Source organism: Podarcis melisellensis (assembly GCF_964234715.1).
Source record: "Podarcis melisellensis genome assembly, chromosome: 14".
In the NCBI taxonomy this organism is placed as follows: Eukaryota; Metazoa; Chordata; class Lepidosauria; order Squamata; family Lacertidae; genus Podarcis; species Podarcis melisellensis.
In genome coordinates, this window is record NC_138546.1 from 8,628,686 (window position 1) to 8,647,257 (window position 18,572).

Genomic DNA, 18,572 nt, shown 5'->3' on the forward strand with positions numbered 1-18,572 from the left:
AACTGCAGATTGCCAGGATCTTTCAATTTGGTGCTAGGAACACAGCAAACTTCTGAGTGTAGTTAAAGTGTAGTAAAAGCAAAATAACAGTGGCAAAGGTTGTTTTGAGGTGCTGTTTGAGGTAAAATGCATGCAGCAGATGTTCATTGATTTGCAGAGATAGATTTTTCAGGCATTTTCTTCGCAGAAGACCTGGTTGAATTGCTGGTGGCTGTAATGACCTGCAGGATTTTTTCATAGGGATGGCACACCCTGCCATGAACTAGCAGCATATTGCAGTAATTTCATTTTCGATGTATTGCATCTTGTTGCACTGTTAAGTCATAGAAAATACCTGTGGAAGAAGTTGGTGGGGAGGTGTGTATGGTTTTCTCAAGGTGGTCAAAGTTTTTTGGATGTGCCCTCAGATGACCTTTAAGATGACTCGGTTCAGCTGAGGATTCTTCCTTGGGGAACCTTTCCACAAGTCCCCCACCTGTTGCAAGCAACCCACTTGTTGCTTCTGCACCCCCAAATATAACGGGGGTCAGAAGGGACCTGCTTTAAGAGCCGGTGTTTGTTTCGCTCCTGGGATCCATCCCAGGTCGTGGTATTTTAATAGTTCACAACGTCAGAGGTGGAGAGAAATATACCAAGCTCATCCCACTTGAATAGTCTGCTTTGTATCTTTTGCCAAATAAAAACATTAGTGCCTAGCAAAGCACCGGCACCAGCTAATTAAGGCCACGCTTGCACAAGCAGCAGACAAGGTGGGAAGTCCGTTTCTGGGCAGTTATCGCTTCAGGCTGCAAGTGGGAGTTTGTGTGGCTGGATGTTTCCCTGCGAAGAAAATTCCCTTTATGTAGATAATCAGCTTGTTGAGAAAGCTAGTCTAGAACTGTCCTCTCTATGATAATCTTATTTTCTCTTTCTGGGATTTTTCTTTTTAAATATATATATATTTCCCTTCCGCCCGAATTTTGGATGAAGGAACATTGTTGTGTGATTTCCCCTGCCGTGAACCTCAGTCTGAAGCAGCAGAGCAGAGAAATGAGCTTCTCAGGTTGACGAGCTCCATGTGCACCTTACTTCCCGCTAGATCTGCCTTTCTCAACCTTGGGTCCCCAGATTTTTTGGCCTACAACTCCCATCATCCCTGACCACTGGTCCTGTGAGCTAGGGATCATGGGAGTTGTAGGCCCGAAACATCTGGGGACCCAAGGCTGAGAACCACTACGCTAGATCATGTGCAGAAACTACCTTCTTGACCGTTGGTCTTGTCTGCTCAATGCACTGGAGCCTGTCTTTGCACGCAGGGGAAGTCCCTAACTCACTGAGGGTTTGGGACCCCTCCCCTGGTTTAGCCGGCCAGTCAAAGCCATTTCCCAGAACGTGGCTGCTGTTGCCTGCTGACAGCTTCTAGGAACCACAGGTGAGAGCCGAGTGCAGGCTGGGGACCAAAGATGGACAGACTACCCCAGAAGGAGCACAACAGGTCCCCGCCCCCACCAGAGATACTACCCCTCCCCTAACACCCCATACACAAAATGTTCGTGGACTGAGGCTCTAGTCTGTTCCAACTCTCATCAGCCCAGCCAACATGGCCAATAGTCATGCACCATGGGGAGCCAATGTACCCTCTAGATGTTGCTGAACTTCAGCTCCCATCTGCCCCAGCCAGCTTAGCCAATGGCCAGTGATGATGGGAGCTGCGGTGAAGCAACACCTTGTATTAGCCCATCCTTGTACTAGCCCTTGAAAGCTTCTGCCATCTGAAGACATCTGAAGGCAGCCCTGTTTAGGGAAGCTTTTAATGTTTAATAGACTATTGTATTTTAATATTCTGTTGGAAGCCGCTCAGAGTGGCTGGGGAAACCCAGCCAGATGGGTGGGGTATAAATAAATAAATAAATAAATAAATTATTATTATTATTATTATTATTATTATTATTATTATTATTATTATTGTTATTATTAGTCTGCTGCAACCAGACTGCTGCTGTTTTTGGGTGCCTTTCCAAGGGATGAAAAAGCAGGTGTTGACCCTAAGCTCATCCTTTAAATGTGGTGTGAGTTACCGGATTATTGCAGGATTGACGGTGCGTGCAACTGCCCTGAAAGGCTGAAGTACTGATAATGCCAGCGGAAGTGGTGCGAAAGATTCAGTATCTCTGGAGGGCACAGGAAAAGACAGGAAGGGCACCTGCCTCGTCTTCGTTACGTTAACTTTTAAAGTAAGATCTGGTGTGTGTGTGTGGGGGGCTGTATGTGCATCCTTTTGCACGCTCAAGAAGCTTCCCAGATTGAAAAGGCAGGTGCTCAAACGTCAGGCATAGGCTGGGGTTGAAAGATGCCTTGCTATATTCAGCCCCTGGGAAGGTTATGTGAGGCTTCACTCGGCGCCGGGTTCACCCAGGGTCACCCACCAGTAAAAAAAATGTGAGCTGTCATGCCTTCACCCCTCCTCTACTTTCCAGAAGCTGCTCTTAACATCTGCAGAGCTGTCAACAAAGGAGTGCAGATTCAGGTCATGCAAAAACAGCTTCCCGTCTCTTATCTTCCTCATTTAACAAAGTCTTTGGTTTCCCCCTCCCCTTTTATATAATTGCTGCAATCACGTAAGCTGGGGCGTGCTTATTCTGTGAGAAGGGAGCTCACATTCTGGGCTTAATCTCCCCGTGGATGAATTCTAAGTAGGTTGCTGGGTGACAGGCTGGGGTATAAAGTTATTATTTTTAATGGGTTGTATCCTATCTTAGTCCTACTCAGTGGACCCGATGAACATGGCTAACTTAGATCTGTTGACTTGAGTGAATCTGAGTTGAACTTGGCTGGACAAACTTGTTTTATTCTCTACTTGATCTCTGGAGTTTTTGTTCAGACCAGGATTTCCTTTTCCCAACAGGGCAAGGGGCGGGGAGCTTGATGGCAAGAGGGTGAAATTGGTACACAACAGAACCAACTGTCTTAAAGCTAAGTGTTGATATGCTCTGTAACGTAAGCTGTGTGTTGCATCACAAATCCTGCAAGGAATGCTGTAGGCGTGGGATAGCAATAGCCAAGAAGCCTTCTCTGCAAAAGACATGCGGTTAGGGGAGTGAAATTCTATACCCGCTTTTAAGTCCTGTTGAACACAATGGGATTTATTTCAGTGTATGCGTTGTTGGGATCAGGCTGGAAGGCTTGTGAGCGCAGCACCCACCATGGAGTGCAGACTTAACAAAAGCCGCAAGGTACTTTGTACTCCTCGTCCGATGCCTGAACTACAACTCTCCACTTAAACCAAAAGCAAAGCTGTCACCCAAAACCTGTGTGTTTGTATAGAGATTATGAAAGCTGCCAGGCTGTATGAGTCTCTGAAAAGGTGGAGATATCAGCCCTGATTTCCGAGAAGAATAAACTCTGTCCTCGTTGCAGAGAGGTGATCCTTAAATGCCTTTTGCTAGATGTGCTACGAAACTATGAAATTGTTTTAGGGTTGTTGTGTGTGTTTTGTAATGGTGCTGAAATAGCACACTGCTATTTTACGTCATTTATATACTCTCCTTCTCAGGTTCCCCAAGAATTTGAAATTTCTAAACAGAGAACAGGAGAATAGGGGAGCTAGGTGGGCTGAAGTGATGGGAACTTTCAGAATATGTGCCTCTTCACCCAGGCTTTTCAGGGTGTCTGATTTTGTTTTGACCACCTGGAATTGATGAATTGCCACCACCTGTGCTGTCCTTTGGCCTGATTTTAACTTTTCAGACATTGTTTTCTTTGTGTTCAACCCTGGGATTGCACAATAAAAAAAATCAAATAGATATGGACAGCCATGTGTAAAGGACAAGGAGTTGCACTGGGCACTGAATCCTTTGCCTTGTGCCAGTACATCTCAGTCCCCATCTTTGGGCACCAAATTCCATGTATGGGACGAGACAGGAGACCATTCTACACTGCAGACACAGACATCATGTCCAGAACCCTTGTCTTTTTTCATTCGGGAAGGTTTCGTGTACCTTCTTTACCCTGGCTTATAGAAGCCTCAGAAGGTGTCTCCATGAAAAACAAGAGTGTGTGTCGTGAACTGACCTTTGATCTTTAGATGAAGGGTAGTGTACAGATTTAATAAATAAATGAATAAATCTCTGTTGAATTTTGATCCAACTTCCCATTTCCTTTGGAAGGTACTTTCTCTGTTCTCACCATCCCTCCTTCAGTTATGGTTGGCTTGCTGCTCACTTGGGTGGGAGCTTTTTAATCTTTTGTTTTTTTCCATTAAAATAGCTTTCCCTTTGCCCACGCTCTGCTCATAATTAAAAATAGCCAGCAAATCTCTCTCACAGGGTTTTGGAGGGGCTACCGGGAGAGCTAAGCTAATCTCGTTAGGGCATTTCTGGCATTGCTGTGAAGTAATCGGATGCTGTGTCATTACAAGCGCCAAAAACTCAGTGGGTGCGATATGGAAGGCGCTTTTTTTGCTGGGCGTCCTCCCCTCGCTGAAATCAGGCTGGTGCTGTGAAATTCCTTGCAGCCTCTTGCAATGCTGGAAGGACCCACAGCATAGAATTTGATAGGCCTCATAGAGAGCAGAGCTGCTTACAGGTGAAATCTTGCAGGGTAGGAGGCAATTGTATTATTACAGGGTTGCTGAACTGAGTTGGCTAGAATCTTGATAATATCAGTTGCTGCCAATTTGATTAGCACTCTAGTGCGGCTTCTAGGTGTGCTTTTGAAGACGCCAGTGTACGTTTGAAGATGGGACGCGGGTGGCGCTGTGGTGTAAACCACTGAGCCTCGTGGGCTTGCCAGTCAGAAGGTCGGTGGTTCGAATCCCCACGACTGGGTGAGCTCCTGTTGCTCGGTCCCAGCTCCTGCCAACCTAGCAGTTCAAAAGCCATTGCAAGTAGATGAATAGGTACCATGGCGGTGGGAAGGTAAACGGCGTTTTTGTGTGCTCTGGCTTCCGTCTCGGTGTCCCATTGAGCCAGAAGCAGTTTAGTCATTCTGGCCACATGACCCAGAAAGCTGTCTGTGGACAAACGCCAGCTCCCTCAGCCTGAAAACGAGATGAGCGCCGCAACCCCATAGTCACCTTTGACAAGCCTTAACCATCCAGGGGTCCTTTACCTTTTTTTTTTACCTTTTACTTTTGAAGATACAGGTTGGTTTTGCACAAACACCAACACCACCCTTCCCCAACTTGGTGACCTCAGGATGTGTTGAGATTACAATTCCCTGCAACCCTGACCATTTATTGGCTAGGGAAAATGGGTGTTGGGCCCAAACATCTGAAGGGAACAGGTTAGGGAAGGTTGGTCTAAGCTTTGGCATCCAGGTACATACATCCATAAGAACATAATAAGTCTCTGCTGAATCAGACCAATGGCCCATCTGTTTCCACATCTGGGTAGTCATTGTGGCTACACAGATGCTTATGGACCCAGACACAAGAACACTCTTCCCCTTCTGTGGTTTCCAGCAAGGGGTATTCAGAAGTATATTGTTTCCAGGTTTGGGGGCAGAGCATCGCCATCATAGCTTCTCATGTTTGTCCAGTGCTCTTTTAAAGTCATCCAAATTGGGGGCCATCACTGCCTCCTGTGTGTGAGCGCTCCATAGTTTATGCACTGCCTAAAGAAGTATTTTCTTTTATCCGTCTCAAATCACCCAGCGTTCAGCTTCACTGCATGTCCACGAGTTCTAGCGCTATGAGAGAGGAGGAGGCAAACTTCCTTTATGTCTGCTACTGTTCTATGCCACGTACAATTTAATCCACCTCCATCGCGTCTCCCTCTCATTCACATCTGCAACCATTCCTTGTAGGGGAGCCGCTGCATCCCCTGTTGTCCTTCTCCGAACCTTTCCCAACTCTTACAAATATCCCCTTTGAGGCGAGGCAGCCAGGGAAATGGTGTGAATTGCCATTTGCCCGAGTGGCTGCGACAAGTCAGAATCACTCTGTATTACCTAGTAGGAAAGCTTTGCAAAACTCGGTGTTTCGTTTTTTTCCTTTTTTGGAGAATGGCTGAAGATCAACAACAGAGCACCTGCTTTGTATGCAGAACGACACAGGTTTGTTTCCTGGCAACCCAACGTAGGGCTGGGATAGATTGCTGCCTGAAACCCTGGCGAGATGCTGCCAGTCAGTGTTGACTGTACTGAGCTAGATGGGCCTTTAAGCCCACTTGTGTTGTTGATTGTTGTTGCTGTTTTTAAGCGACAAAATAACTCACTTTATGAGTGGAGCAGTGAACTTTTAGGTCAGTGTTTGGAGACTTGACTTGCACACGACTGGAGGAGCATAATGTTTCTGAGTTGGCATGAACCAGACAGACAGGAAAACCACCAAGCAAATGGCTTGGCACAACAATACAGCCGGTGACCCTGTTGTACCCAGTTTGTCTGGCCTCAGGCTAATGAGACAGAGGAACAGGAAGCGAGCAGAGCAGCCTCCCTTAAAAGTTCTCTTGCCCAAAGACTGTGTCTGGTCTCAGTAACTTCGCCTTGATGCTCCTTGCCTGTTACGCCAGAAACCCGAGAGTTAAAAAGTGGCTTTCAGAAACGGAAAACAAATCTCGCTTCCAAATTCTTCCTCTCTTTCCTGGAGCAGCAGTGATAGCATCAGTCCTGAGTAAAGTTGCAGCATCTCAGTAAAATCTAATCTCTAGATTATCTCTTGTTATTTGTTGACAAGAGTATTGCAGGCAATACAAAGCAGCAAACAGCGTAAATAGATAAGCATTGGCACAGCCGTATCAGTAAACAGTAAGCAATATAAATTGGTCAGTCGATAGAAGCAAAAGCCGTAGCAGACACAACTAGCAGTGTGTGGCAGCAGCAGTGAAGGTATAAGCAGCACATGAAATGCAGATATAGTTTCAAGTATAAATAGAGCCAGAGCAAGCTCAAATAGAACAACAGAAGAGCAGTAGACACCTCCCCAGAAACACACAGCCACCCACTTGCAAGGAAATGTAGTCCCATGTCTCCAGCAAAGGCCCAGGCATGGAAGTAAGAACCCCCTCCAATTGAAATAGAAAGGCGATTGAAAAGAAACGTAGGAAGTTGGCTTGTAAGAGCTCATTGGTGCATTTATTTTCTCTCTACAGTGACAGGCAGTGGCTCTCTGGGGTTTCAGACAGGGAGGAAGCATGCCAGTGCTAACTTAATTACATAAACATATCTGCTAACAAGGAGATTCGCCTTCTCCTGACAGCATCTTTTTTACCTTTATCACCTACAAGGAAGGTATTCAGTGGGCGCAGCTCTCTCACTTCCTCACATTTCCATGCTGGAAAGAAAATCTTCACTGCTTTTTGGGCTTCCCCTTTGCCCTTCAGCCGTTAAAGGCATCTATACCCCACCAAGTAGCATTGCTTATCAGCAAGACCCAATCCTCAATGCATTTACTTTCATTGACCTTTCAGTGTCACCACAAGGGAATATAGTGGTACCTCGGGTTACATACGCTTCAGGTTACATACGCTTCTGGTTCAGACGCTTCAGGTTACAGACTCCGCTAGCCCAGAAATAGTACCTCGGGTTAAGAACTTTGCTTCAGGATGAGAACAGATATCGTGCTCCGGCGGCGCGGCAGCAGCAGCAGCGGGAGGCCCCATTAGCTAAAGTGGTGCTTCAGGTTAAGAACAGTTTCAGGTTAGGAACGGACCTCTGGAACGAATTAAGTACTTAACCCGAGGTACCACTGTAATGCTACTGATTTTTATTACTGTTTTTCATTTGGTGGCGATTGATCGATCCATAAAACTTTTGTCCAAATGGCATTCCTGAGATAGCTCAGTCGGTAGAGCGTGAGACTTAGAATAGAATCATAGAGTTGGAAGAGACCACAAGGGCCATCGATTCCAACCCCCTGCCAAGCAGGAAACACCATCAGAGCACTCCTGGCATATGGTTGTCAAGCCTCTGCTTAAAGACCTCCAAAGAAGGAGACTCCACCACACTCCTTGGCAGCAAATTCCACTGTCGAACAGCTCTTACTGTCAGGAAGTTCTCCCTAATGTTTAGGTGGAATCTTCTTTCTTGTAGTTTGGATCCATTGCTCCGTGTCCGCTTCTCTGGAGCAGCAGAAAACAACCTTTCTCCCTCCTCTATGTGACATCCTTTTATATATTTGAACATGGCTATCATATCACCCCTTAACCTCCTCTTCTCCAGGCTAAACATGCCCAGCTCCCTTAGCCGTTCCTCATAGGGCATCGTTTCCAGGCCTTTGACCATTTTGGTTGCCCTCCTCTGGACACGTTCCAGTTTGTCAGTGTCCTTCTTGAACTGTGGTGCCCAGAACTGGACACAGTACTCAGGTGAGGTCTGACCAGAGCACAATACAGTGGCACTATTACTTCCCTTGATCTAGATGCTATACTCCTATTGATGCAGCCCAGAATTGCATTGGCTTTTTTAGCTGCCGCGTCACACTGTTGGCTCATGTCAAGTTTGTGGTCAACCAAGACTCCTAGATCCTTTTCACATGTACTGCTCTCAAGCCAGGTGTCACCCATCTTGTATTTGTGCCTCTCATTTTTTTTGCCCAAGGGCAATACTTTACATTTCTCCCTGTTAAAATTCATCTTGTTTGTTTTGGCCCAGTTCTCTAATCTGTCAAGGTCGTTTTGAAGTGTGATCCTGTCCTCTGGGGTGTTAGCTTAATATCAGGGTCATGGATTCGAATCCCACATTGGGCAAAAGATTCCAGCATTGCATGGGGTTGGACCAGATGACCCTCACGCTCCCTTCCAAGTCTATGATTCTGTCCTGCCTTTTGATTTGAAGGCCCTCCAGGTGGCCTGCAAGAAGCGGGAGCAGAGGAAACTGTCTTATGCAAACCACAGGCCCATGGAGCTTAGTATTGTCTGCACCGACTGGCAGCAGCTCTCCAGGGTTTGAGGCAGGGAACATTCACATCCCCACGTGGAGATGCTGAGGATTAAACCCAGGGCCTCTTGCAAACTCTACAGCGTGCTAACCCATTCCCTTCTTTTCTCAGGACTGGAATTTAACATGGTACACCGAGAACCCAGACTTCACCAAGTGCTTTCAGAAAACCGTCCTCACCTGGATCCCTTGCATTTACCTCTGGGCTTGCTTCCCAATCTACTTCGTGTACCTCCAGCGCCATGACAGGGGATACATCCAAATGTCGCATCTCAACAAAGCCAAAACAGTAAGTGGCGCATGCATGCTCCGTCCCATTCCATAATGATAATTTTACTATTTATACCCCACACATCTTACTGGGTTGCCGCAGCCACTCTGGGCAGCTTCAAACATATATAAAAACAGAATAAAACGTATTCCCTATACAGGAATACTTTCAGACGGCTTGGGGGGGGCGGGTGTTGGATAATTTCATACCCTCCAACATTTCTCCAATGAAAATAGAGCCATCCTAAGGAAAAGCAGGACATTCCAGGATCAAATCAGAAACTGGGATGACTTTTCTTAAGCCCCTGGAAAATAGGGACACTTGGAGGGTCTGCATGATATATATGAAAGCTTAAAGTCTTCAGAATCAATTGTTCCACCAGCCCAGTCCAAAGCAGCTCCATACAAAATGCTGCTAAGAGACCCTGTTCTCCTAATTCTTTGTTTCATGAGGACTATTTATCTGAAAACAATCTCTTTTTTCCTGTTTCAGGCCTTGGGCCTCTTATTGTGGATAGTCTGCTGGGCAGACCTTTTCTACTCTTTCTGGGAAAGAAGTCACAACATTTTCCGAGCTCCTGTTTTTTTAGTCAGCCCTACGATTTTGGGCATAACAATGGTGAGTGAAAATGATGTTTTATTCTTCTGCAGCTTCATTTTAGCAGCGGAACTTGTTTTGTTTGTAACCAAGGACAATGGGGACAGCTAAAACGAGCCGTTTCCACCTATAGGAAACCTCGTTATGCTTGTGTCCTGATTGTAAATCCCGACAGTAGCTTGTTGCTGCCTTGGTGCAGCCTCACCAGATCGGATTCCTGCACAACGCCTGATCAGAGAACCAAGGAGGAATGGCTTCAAAAGTTAATGGACTATGCGGAAATGGCGAAATCTAATGGCCTACAGCGGAAATTGCGAAATCTACAGTGATAAAAGTGACCAACTGTTTATGGAAGAGTGGAGACCCTTTTCGGACTATTTGAAATACTGTTATAGTCAAATGAAAACACCGGCAGGGTTCGAATCACATGCGCAGAATGAAAACAATGATAAGTGAAATAGAGGATATTTGTATTAGATTAAAGTTTGTCATATAAAGCAGTAGGTATAAGGTGGAAATAAGAACATCATGGAAGTAAGAGCAGGAAGTCAAAATTTTAAGAAAAACATATGTTGAAATATAAGTAAATTTTTAAAACCTGTGAAAATCAATAAAAACTATGTCTAAAAAATATATATATACAGTCGTACCTTGGAAGTCAAACGGAATCTGTTCCGGAAGTCCATTTGACTTCCAAAACATTCGGAAACCAAAGCAGGCTTCTGGTTGGCTGCAGGAAGCTCCTGTAGCCAATCGGAAGACGTGGAAGCCACGTCGGACATTCGGCTTCCAAAAATGGAAACCAGAACAGTCACTTCCGGGTTTGCGGCATCCGGGAGCCAAAACGTCCGGGAACTAAGCTGTTCGAAAACCAAGGTACGACTGTAGATCAATAAATATCATAAAGTTGGAAGGTACCCTGAGAATCATGTAGTCTAATCCCTTGCAATGCAGGAATATATGGCTGTCCCATATGGGAATCAAACCTGCAACCTTGACATTAGCAGCCCCATGCTCTAACCGACTGAGCTGTGTCCAAGGGGAGGATTTGTGGCCTTGTTCTCGTTTTGCTTTGCCATCATCGTTCTGATGGAACAGTAATCTCCTGCCCTTTGATATCTCCACAGCTGCTTGCCACATTTTTGATACAGTACGAGAGGATGAAAGGAGCCCAGTCTTCAGGAGTCATGTTGCTCTTCTGGCTTATTGCGCTCCTGTGTGCCACCGTAACTTTTAGATCCAAAATTATGCACGCCTCGAGTACGGTAAGCAGCCTCCGCTAAGCACAGATGACTCTTTGGAATCGTGAAGGGAATCAGTTGCTTGTTTAATGATTTAACTCGGGGTTCTTGGCAATCTCTGTGCAGCCACACAAGTGAGTTAATGACCCATTAAACCTCATTCCGAAGCGTTAAAGGCCACTAAAGTGTGCTCGCTTTCCTTTTTTCCTTTTGGTTTGAAACTCAAATCAAAGCCTGGATGAGCTTGTCAAGGGACTATCAAAACAGGCCTGCAGCCTCCTTGGAAGTGCAGTTTAGAGATACGCACACACACACACGACCAAAGCTGTGGGCAGCGGCTGTTGAAAGATCTGGGGAAATTTTTTGTTCTTTCTCCTGATCATTATGCAGAGAATTTTCTGCGTTTTTATTTTTTTAAGATGTGTTAACTAGTGCGTTCATGCGCATGCACATTCTAGCATGCTGTAAAACGCAAACACTTCCATTTGCTACAGCTTTTTTACATTATTATTATTATTATTATTATTATTATTATTTCTATACCACCCCTCATCATAAGCTCTCAGGGTGGTTCACAGAATAAAACGCAGGATAAAAACAAGTAAATAATGAAAAACAAAACAACCCTTGAGGAAACGGTTCGTTCTCAGGTGTGTGCAGAGCTGCCTCCGAACATGGCGAGTCTATAGATCAGGGGTCAGCAAACTTTTTCAGCAGGGGGCCGGTCCACTGTCCCTCAGGCCTTGTTGGGGGCCGGACTATATTTTGTGGGGGGAAGAATGAATTCTTGTGTCCCACAAATAACCCAGAGATGCATTTTAAATAAAAGGACACATTCTACTCATGTCAAAACACGCTGATTCCCAGACCGTCCGTGGTCCGGATTTAGAAGGCAGTTGGTCCAGATCTGGCCCCTGGGCCTTAGTTTGCCTACCCATGCTATAGATTGTCATAGAATAATAGCCATTGGAATCCCCTTCTCTTCCTCCTCATTGGACTTCTCTAACCCCCTTCAAAACCTTCTAAAACTGTGGCAGTCAGCACGTTTTACGGCGTACCATATTCCATAAATTAGTTACACCCTGTGTGGAGACGCCCTTCTTTATCTCTGCCCTGAATCTCCTGCTGATCAATTTTGTCTTGATGCGTTCAAGTATTGATGAGAGAGTTTTCTCCATCTCCTTTCTCTACGACACACGTTATTTTGCTGGTTTCTGTCAGTCCGCTAACCACAGCATTCTATGTCTTCTTCTAGGGTTCTGAAGTCGATGTTTTTCGTTATATTACATTCTACATCTATTTCACTTTGGTGCTAATCCAGCTGATATTATCCTGTTTTCCTGAGAGGCCGCCTTTGTTTTCCGAAACAGTTCATGACCCTGTAAGTAATTTGCCTTGGGAGGTGCCTCTCTGAGGGATGCCTGGGAATTTGCTTAAGTAGGTTGCTTCTAATAATTTTGTGATTGATTGATTTTCAATTTTATACATTTCATTAATTTTATACTCATTTGAAAACTTGTCTTCCTTCCCCTTTTTTCTGCGGTTCCTTAAATGTATTTTTTAATACATTCTGCATATCCAAATTAACTTAATTTGCTCATTTATTCATCCACTTTAAATATATACTCCTCTAAAACTGCAGGTTATTACAGTAACCCTGCCAATGTTCTTACCAGTTTTCTTCTAATAATTTTGTTTGACCATGTTATATGCAAACAAATTCTTAAAAGAAGAATTCTGGAACTCTCTTCTTAGAGTTTCCAGACAGAAGCAAGTTCATTGGCCGAATTGTTGGTGGTGGTTTTGTTTCTTAAAGGTCATTTTCTTCCTATTTTTCTGGTCCTATAAATACTGCAGTGTGGAAACTTGTGTGTCTGTGTATCCTAAGCTGTTGTTCAAAAATCTCTGCAAAGAGGCTCATGAACTGGGAAGGGGTCATTTCTGCTATCTCGTTTGTGCACAGGCCTTCTCTCTGTTTTGTGGGATTAGCACTAGTTCCCCGGCTTGACAGTTGTGATTTAGCTCTTAATTAGGTCCATAGTTGTGAGTTCTTATTTTTAGATGGTGATGTACCTTGTGGACTTAAATGGCCTCTGGTGGTTTATGTATTTGCTTAGCCAGACCATGATACTGATTTTAGTGAACAGGTGAGCTGGTTTGGGAGTTTGAGCTGGGACCAAGCGGAGGGATAAAACTGGAAAAAGAGGAGCAGTCATCGCTATTCAGCTAGCTAAAATCTACATACCTAACTTAGTCACAGTCATTAATTTCAGCAGGTATACAGTCGTACCTTGGTTTTTGAACAGCTTAGTTCCCAAACGTATTGGCTCCTGAACGCCACAAACCTGGAAGTGACCGTTGCAGTTTGCAAACCATTTTTGGAAGCCAAACATCCGACGGGGCTTCAACTGCTTCTGATTGGCCGCAGGAGCTTTCTGCAGCCTATCAGAAGCAGCGCTTTGGTTTGCGAACATTTTGGAAGTTGAACTGACTTCTGGAACAGATCCTGTTCAACTTCCAAGGTACGACTGTACTTTGAATAAAAGTTACTTGCAGACCACCTATAAGAATCTGATTTATGCCAAGTCAGGCCCATTGGTCCATCTAGCTCAGAATTCCCTACCCTGACTGGCAGCAGCAGCCGCAGCTCTTCAGGATTTCAGGAAGGAATTATTTACCAGCCCAACAGGAGATGCCATTGAGGGTTGAAGCTGGGACCTTCAGCATGCAAAACAGATGCTCTGAGCTGCAGCCAGCAGGGGCATTCAGACACACACGAGAACAAGCTTTTGGCTTGCACACACTCCTCCTCCCTTGCACACAGTGGCTCAGTTCAGACGATGATTCTCCTTCCCGCTGCATGCTGGTTTCAGCACACTGTCACTGGGTAGCTCAGTTGGTTAGAGCGTGGTGCACATAACGTCAAGGTTGGAGGGTCAATCCCCATATGGGACAGCTGCATATTCCTGCATTGCAGGGGACTAGACGCAGCAGTTCTCAACCTGTGGGTCCCCAGATGTTGTTGGACTACAACTCCCATCATCCCTGAGCTCTGGCCTTGCTAGCTACGGGTGATGGGAGTTGTAGTTCAACAACATCTGGGGACCCACAGGTTGAGAAAGGCTAGACTAGAGGATCTTTGAGATCCCTTCCAACTCTACAATTCTATGGTTCTATAATCCTGGCTTTTATTAAGCCAGAGTTCCCTGTTACATTTGAAAAAAGGGAACTGTGCATTAATGGCAACAGGTTAACGAATTAAGAGAAATAAACCAGGATACCCTGGAATGATTGCCCAACCCAGCCACTGATCGATGACTTCCTGGTTCGGTAGCAATTTATACTTTCCCAGTTCTTTCAATTAGTAAACTATGAAACCAGGTTTGAGAAGTTGCTAATCTCGGGGTGCCAAGGAAGAACAGAATACGTGAGCCCAAAATTCCTTTGGTCTTATTTTTGTTACGCCCAACCACCACTTGGTGTAGTGCTTGAAGAACCCCTGTAATGGGTGCGAATTCTTACAGTAGTCTTGTCCCTGTAGCACTACTGGCTGATTGCACACTGCGGTAGAACACTCTTCCTAAATGGAAATGATGGCAAACAGTACTCTTAACAGGTAAACAGAACAAGTTAGCAGTTATTCCGGTTAAAAACTGGATATGACTTCTAGGTTAGAAATGTTCTCCAGCAGGAAAGGCCTGTGTTCAATCAAATCTTACCCACTCTAGGGACTTGCGTTCAGTTCCCTGTTTGTGAGTAGAGAGCTACCTCACCTTAGTGGTTGCAAACCTGAAGAGATTATGGTAATTGTTGTTGCTGCTGCCGCCCATTTAGAGTTAGATTATTTGAGTAATATATCTTAATGAAGACACTAATGAATGGTAATGTAATCCAAGGCAGAATTTGCTTGGAACCTGAACTCGGGTCTTTTTGGTTACAGCGACTGTTTTGCCGTGAATTGATTCATTTCAAAGGGGAGGCATTTCTTCCTAACAGGAATGCAATCAGTCAGAAAGAGCAGTCAAAGCCCTTCATCGTGTTTGACCTGTTGCCACTGACTTCTGCCAACATAAATATTTGTCTTCAGCCTATTCTCTGCCTCTTTTGATCTCTGGGGCAGATAAAATCTTGCTCTCTGGCTCTTGCAAGTAGCTTAGTTTTGATAGATAGCAAAATGCTGGTGGGGCTGGCGAACAGGCGGCCCAGGCTCCCCTTCCCGTTGTGCCTGTTCATCCTTTCCCCAGATCCAGAACTGAGAATCTCACTGCCTTGAAGCCATATTCATCAATGGCCACTGGCTGTTCTGGTAGTTCAGAAGGGTTTCCATGCAGATCTGCTTTCTATTATTTTTGGGAGTTGTCCATATGGTGTGCTTCCATGGAAAACTTGAGCACACGAAGGAATGCGATAATGCGGGAAGTGCTTGGCCGTCTATACTTCACAACAACGCTCTCGGTAACCAAGAGGTGGTTGTGCCGGCTGTGCCAAAGTTAGGAGAGGAATCGGGGAGATCTTTACGCCACTCCCTTGGCATTCCTTTGGAAATAATAATCGTGGTCGGGTGGGTTAGCGGCTGCTGTTTCCCTTTGCTTTTAAATCAAAGCATAACTTGTGCCTGGTTTCATCCGTCTGAGATGATACGTAAGAGAATATTGGCTTTTGTTTTTTTAGCTGCTGCTTTCCGCCTTCACCAGAGGGTGGGGACCACCGTGCCTCGATGTGTTGTTTTTGACCTCGCAAGCCCTGCCATATGTAAACAGGCTTCCAGACGCAGATGATTAATAGGGCAGTTGGGGCTTCAGCGGCTGTTTGATAAGTTAGGGACACTCTGGACTGTTCTGCGGAAAGCAAGGACAGAGGGTGCCTTGTCTCCGGCCCGGAGAAATAACTTTATAATGTGTTGTGTCGCTGGGCCAGGAGCAGCGAGTTCTCGCTCGGCTTGGCTCTGTGTGGCCAAAGCAGCCCTCTTCCCTTTCTCGGACCCAGCCAAATTCCTGCAGGTGGTGTTGGTGATAAGAACAGGCCAAGTGAGGTAGTTGTGAAGCCAAGAGGGCGAGACAGGTTCATGGTGGCTGGGATTGGGGTGTTGGTGGAAGCTGCCTGGCGGCAAATGCCAGCCAGGGCTAGAGAGCAGCAGGTTGGCAAAAGCTGGCATATAAGTACAGTGGTACCTCGGGATGCGAACAGGATCCGTTCCGGAGCCCCGTTCGCATCCAGAAGCAAACGTAACTAGTGACGGCACGTCTGCGCACACGCGCGCCGCTTTTCGCTGCTTCTGCGCATGCACATGACGTCATTTTGAGCGTCTGCGCATGTGCAAGTGGCAAAACCTGGAAGTAACACGCTCCGTTACTTCTGGGTTGCCGCGGAGCGCAACTCGAACACGCTCAACATCAAGCATATTCAACCCGAGGTATGACTGTAGACAGCAGTAGAAAAAAGACAGTCACAGAACCGAGAAATTGCACAAAACAAAAGAAATACCGTGAAAATCCCTGAAAGGAGAAGTAATCGATTAGAGATATTATCTTATGGAAATGGACTAAATAATAAAAATCAAAAAGTTTAAGGGAAAAATGAGAAAAACCTAAAATTGAACAAAGCCTTAATGGGATGCTGGCTACAAACCTTGTTTCACTGAATTATTCAGTTTCCTCAGAAAGAAATAGAAAAATCATAAACCTTAAACGACCTATGCTTCACCTAAGTCGAGCTAGGATTATAATACTTCAGAATTTTTGAGAGTTCTACCCCCTTTCTTTGAGTTTTGGTCATTTAAGGTTTATGATTTTTCTATTTCCTTCTGAGGAAACTGAATAGTTCAGTGAAACGAGGTTTGTAGCCGGCATTCCGTTAAGGCTTTGTTCAATTTTAGGTTTTTCTAAATTTTTCCATAAACTTTTTGATTTCTATTATTTAATCCATTCCCATAAGATAATATTTCTAGTTGATTACTTCTCCTTTCAGGGATTTTCATGGTATTTCATTTGTTTTGGGCATATAAGTAGACAGCTTTTGCAGAACAGAAAGTATAAGCTTTCTCATTCCCGGGGAAAGAAACTTGAGCAGTGTCACCGTTGGCTTTTATCCTCACCACTCCAGGAAGGGAGCGCCAACCAGGATTGGTGCAAAGGGCTCTCCTCCTTGGCAATGTGCTCTTTGTTGAAGTTGGCCGCTGCTTTTCAGCTCTGCGGTTGGGCGTTGAGCTAGAATGGAAGTGAGGGACTGAGCGATGTCTCACCACCCGGGAGACTGCCCTTTCCGTAACCCTGACTTAATGTTGTGTAATTGGCTGGGCCTTTAATCTGTTGGGAGGGACTGAGACGCCGAATATTTTCTAGTTTGGCTGCGGGTTTCTGACGCTGGGGAAGGGAAAGGTTTTTCCTGATAGCTCTAATAAAACCGCTGACGTCCTTGCCATATGTGTGCTAAGGTGCTTTTGGAGCCAAGTAGCACTGATTCCAAATGACCGGAATATTTTTCGGTTTGTGGCAGGAGGATTTGAGTGAAGGGCAGTATAGCTCAGAGACAGAGCCAGCTGCATTGCATGTGGAAGATCTCAAGTTCGGCCTCTGGCCTCTCCAGCTAAAGGCCCCTGCCTGAAATCCTGGAGGAGTCCTACCTGTCGGCATAAATAATACTAGCATCATCCAGGATTTCTATTGGGGGCCTTTAGCTGGAGATGTCAGGGTCAGCCTTGGGACATGGTACAGGCAAACAAGGTGCTCTGAGGCAGCTTCCTGTGTTCTCGAACATGTTGTTTAAAACTTAGAGTCTAATTGCAGAGGCAGGGAGTGGGGCCTTGCAGCTGAGAATTAGCTAGTGGCTCCAATTTGGGGGTTCAGCATGATAAAACCTCACCCCCCCCCAATCTGGTACTTCTCCCTATCGCTGTTAGAGAGCTCCGTTTGCAATTGCTTCTCATGTGTTATATACAAACACACGCTGGGGTTTTGTGAGATGTGCCATCTACGTGCTTGGTTTTAATTTGGCACGCATTATTGAACTGAATTCATAATGTTAAATGGGAACCCTTAGTGTTTGTGTGCAAGTTAGCATGTATAATACGACTAAAATTCAGGATGGAAATGAGAAACTAGGTGTGGCAAGCTTTGTTGGGATAAAAAAAAAGCACTTACATGTTACATTCCGCAGAAAAGCAGAAATATTAAATCAGATTTGTAACAGGTTGAATATTTTTCACTCCTTAGAACCCCTGCCCGGAATCCAGCGCTTCTTTTCTGTCCAGGATCACATTCTGGTGGATCACTGGGTAAGAGGACAAATGGTTCACATTTGAGCTCCATCAACCTACTTTCCCTATGCCTGTTTAAGGTTTGCTTGAGGCTCTGTTATCCTTGGCAGTTTGACATATAAGTCATATTGGGTGCTGGCTCTTCCTTAGAAAGAAATGAGAAACAAAAACGGTTGTGTATCAAGAATTCCAAGTGAAATAAACCAATGACCATATGAATAACAGCATATTTGAGGGGTGAAGCATTGAAATTCTCAAAGACAGTGGGTTGGCCGTTTTCTTTCTTTCTCTTTCATTCTCTCTCTCTCTTTTCCTTCCTTCCTTCCTCTTTTCTTATCTAAGGCAGAGATGG

General features: G+C 45.2%; 1 protein-coding gene across 3 annotated transcripts in view; it reads left to right on the forward strand.

Annotated features, from left to right (window-relative positions):
* The window catches only part of LOC309357104 (multidrug resistance-associated protein 1-like), a 73,405-nt gene that overhangs the window by 10,646 nt on the left and 44,187 nt on the right, over window positions 1-18,572 (forward strand). For all 3 annotated transcript variants that reach the window (XM_081889068.1, XM_081889070.1, XM_081889069.1), the window contains exons 2-6: window positions 8,969-9,145; window positions 9,620-9,745; window positions 10,852-10,989; window positions 12,221-12,346; window positions 18,177-18,238. In XM_081889068.1, the coding sequence (XP_081745194.1) occupies window positions 8,969-9,145; window positions 9,620-9,745; window positions 10,852-10,989; window positions 12,221-12,346; window positions 18,177-18,238 (629 nt within the window). The remainder of the gene's footprint in view (window positions 1-8,968; window positions 9,146-9,619; window positions 9,746-10,851; window positions 10,990-12,220; window positions 12,347-18,176; window positions 18,239-18,572) is intronic.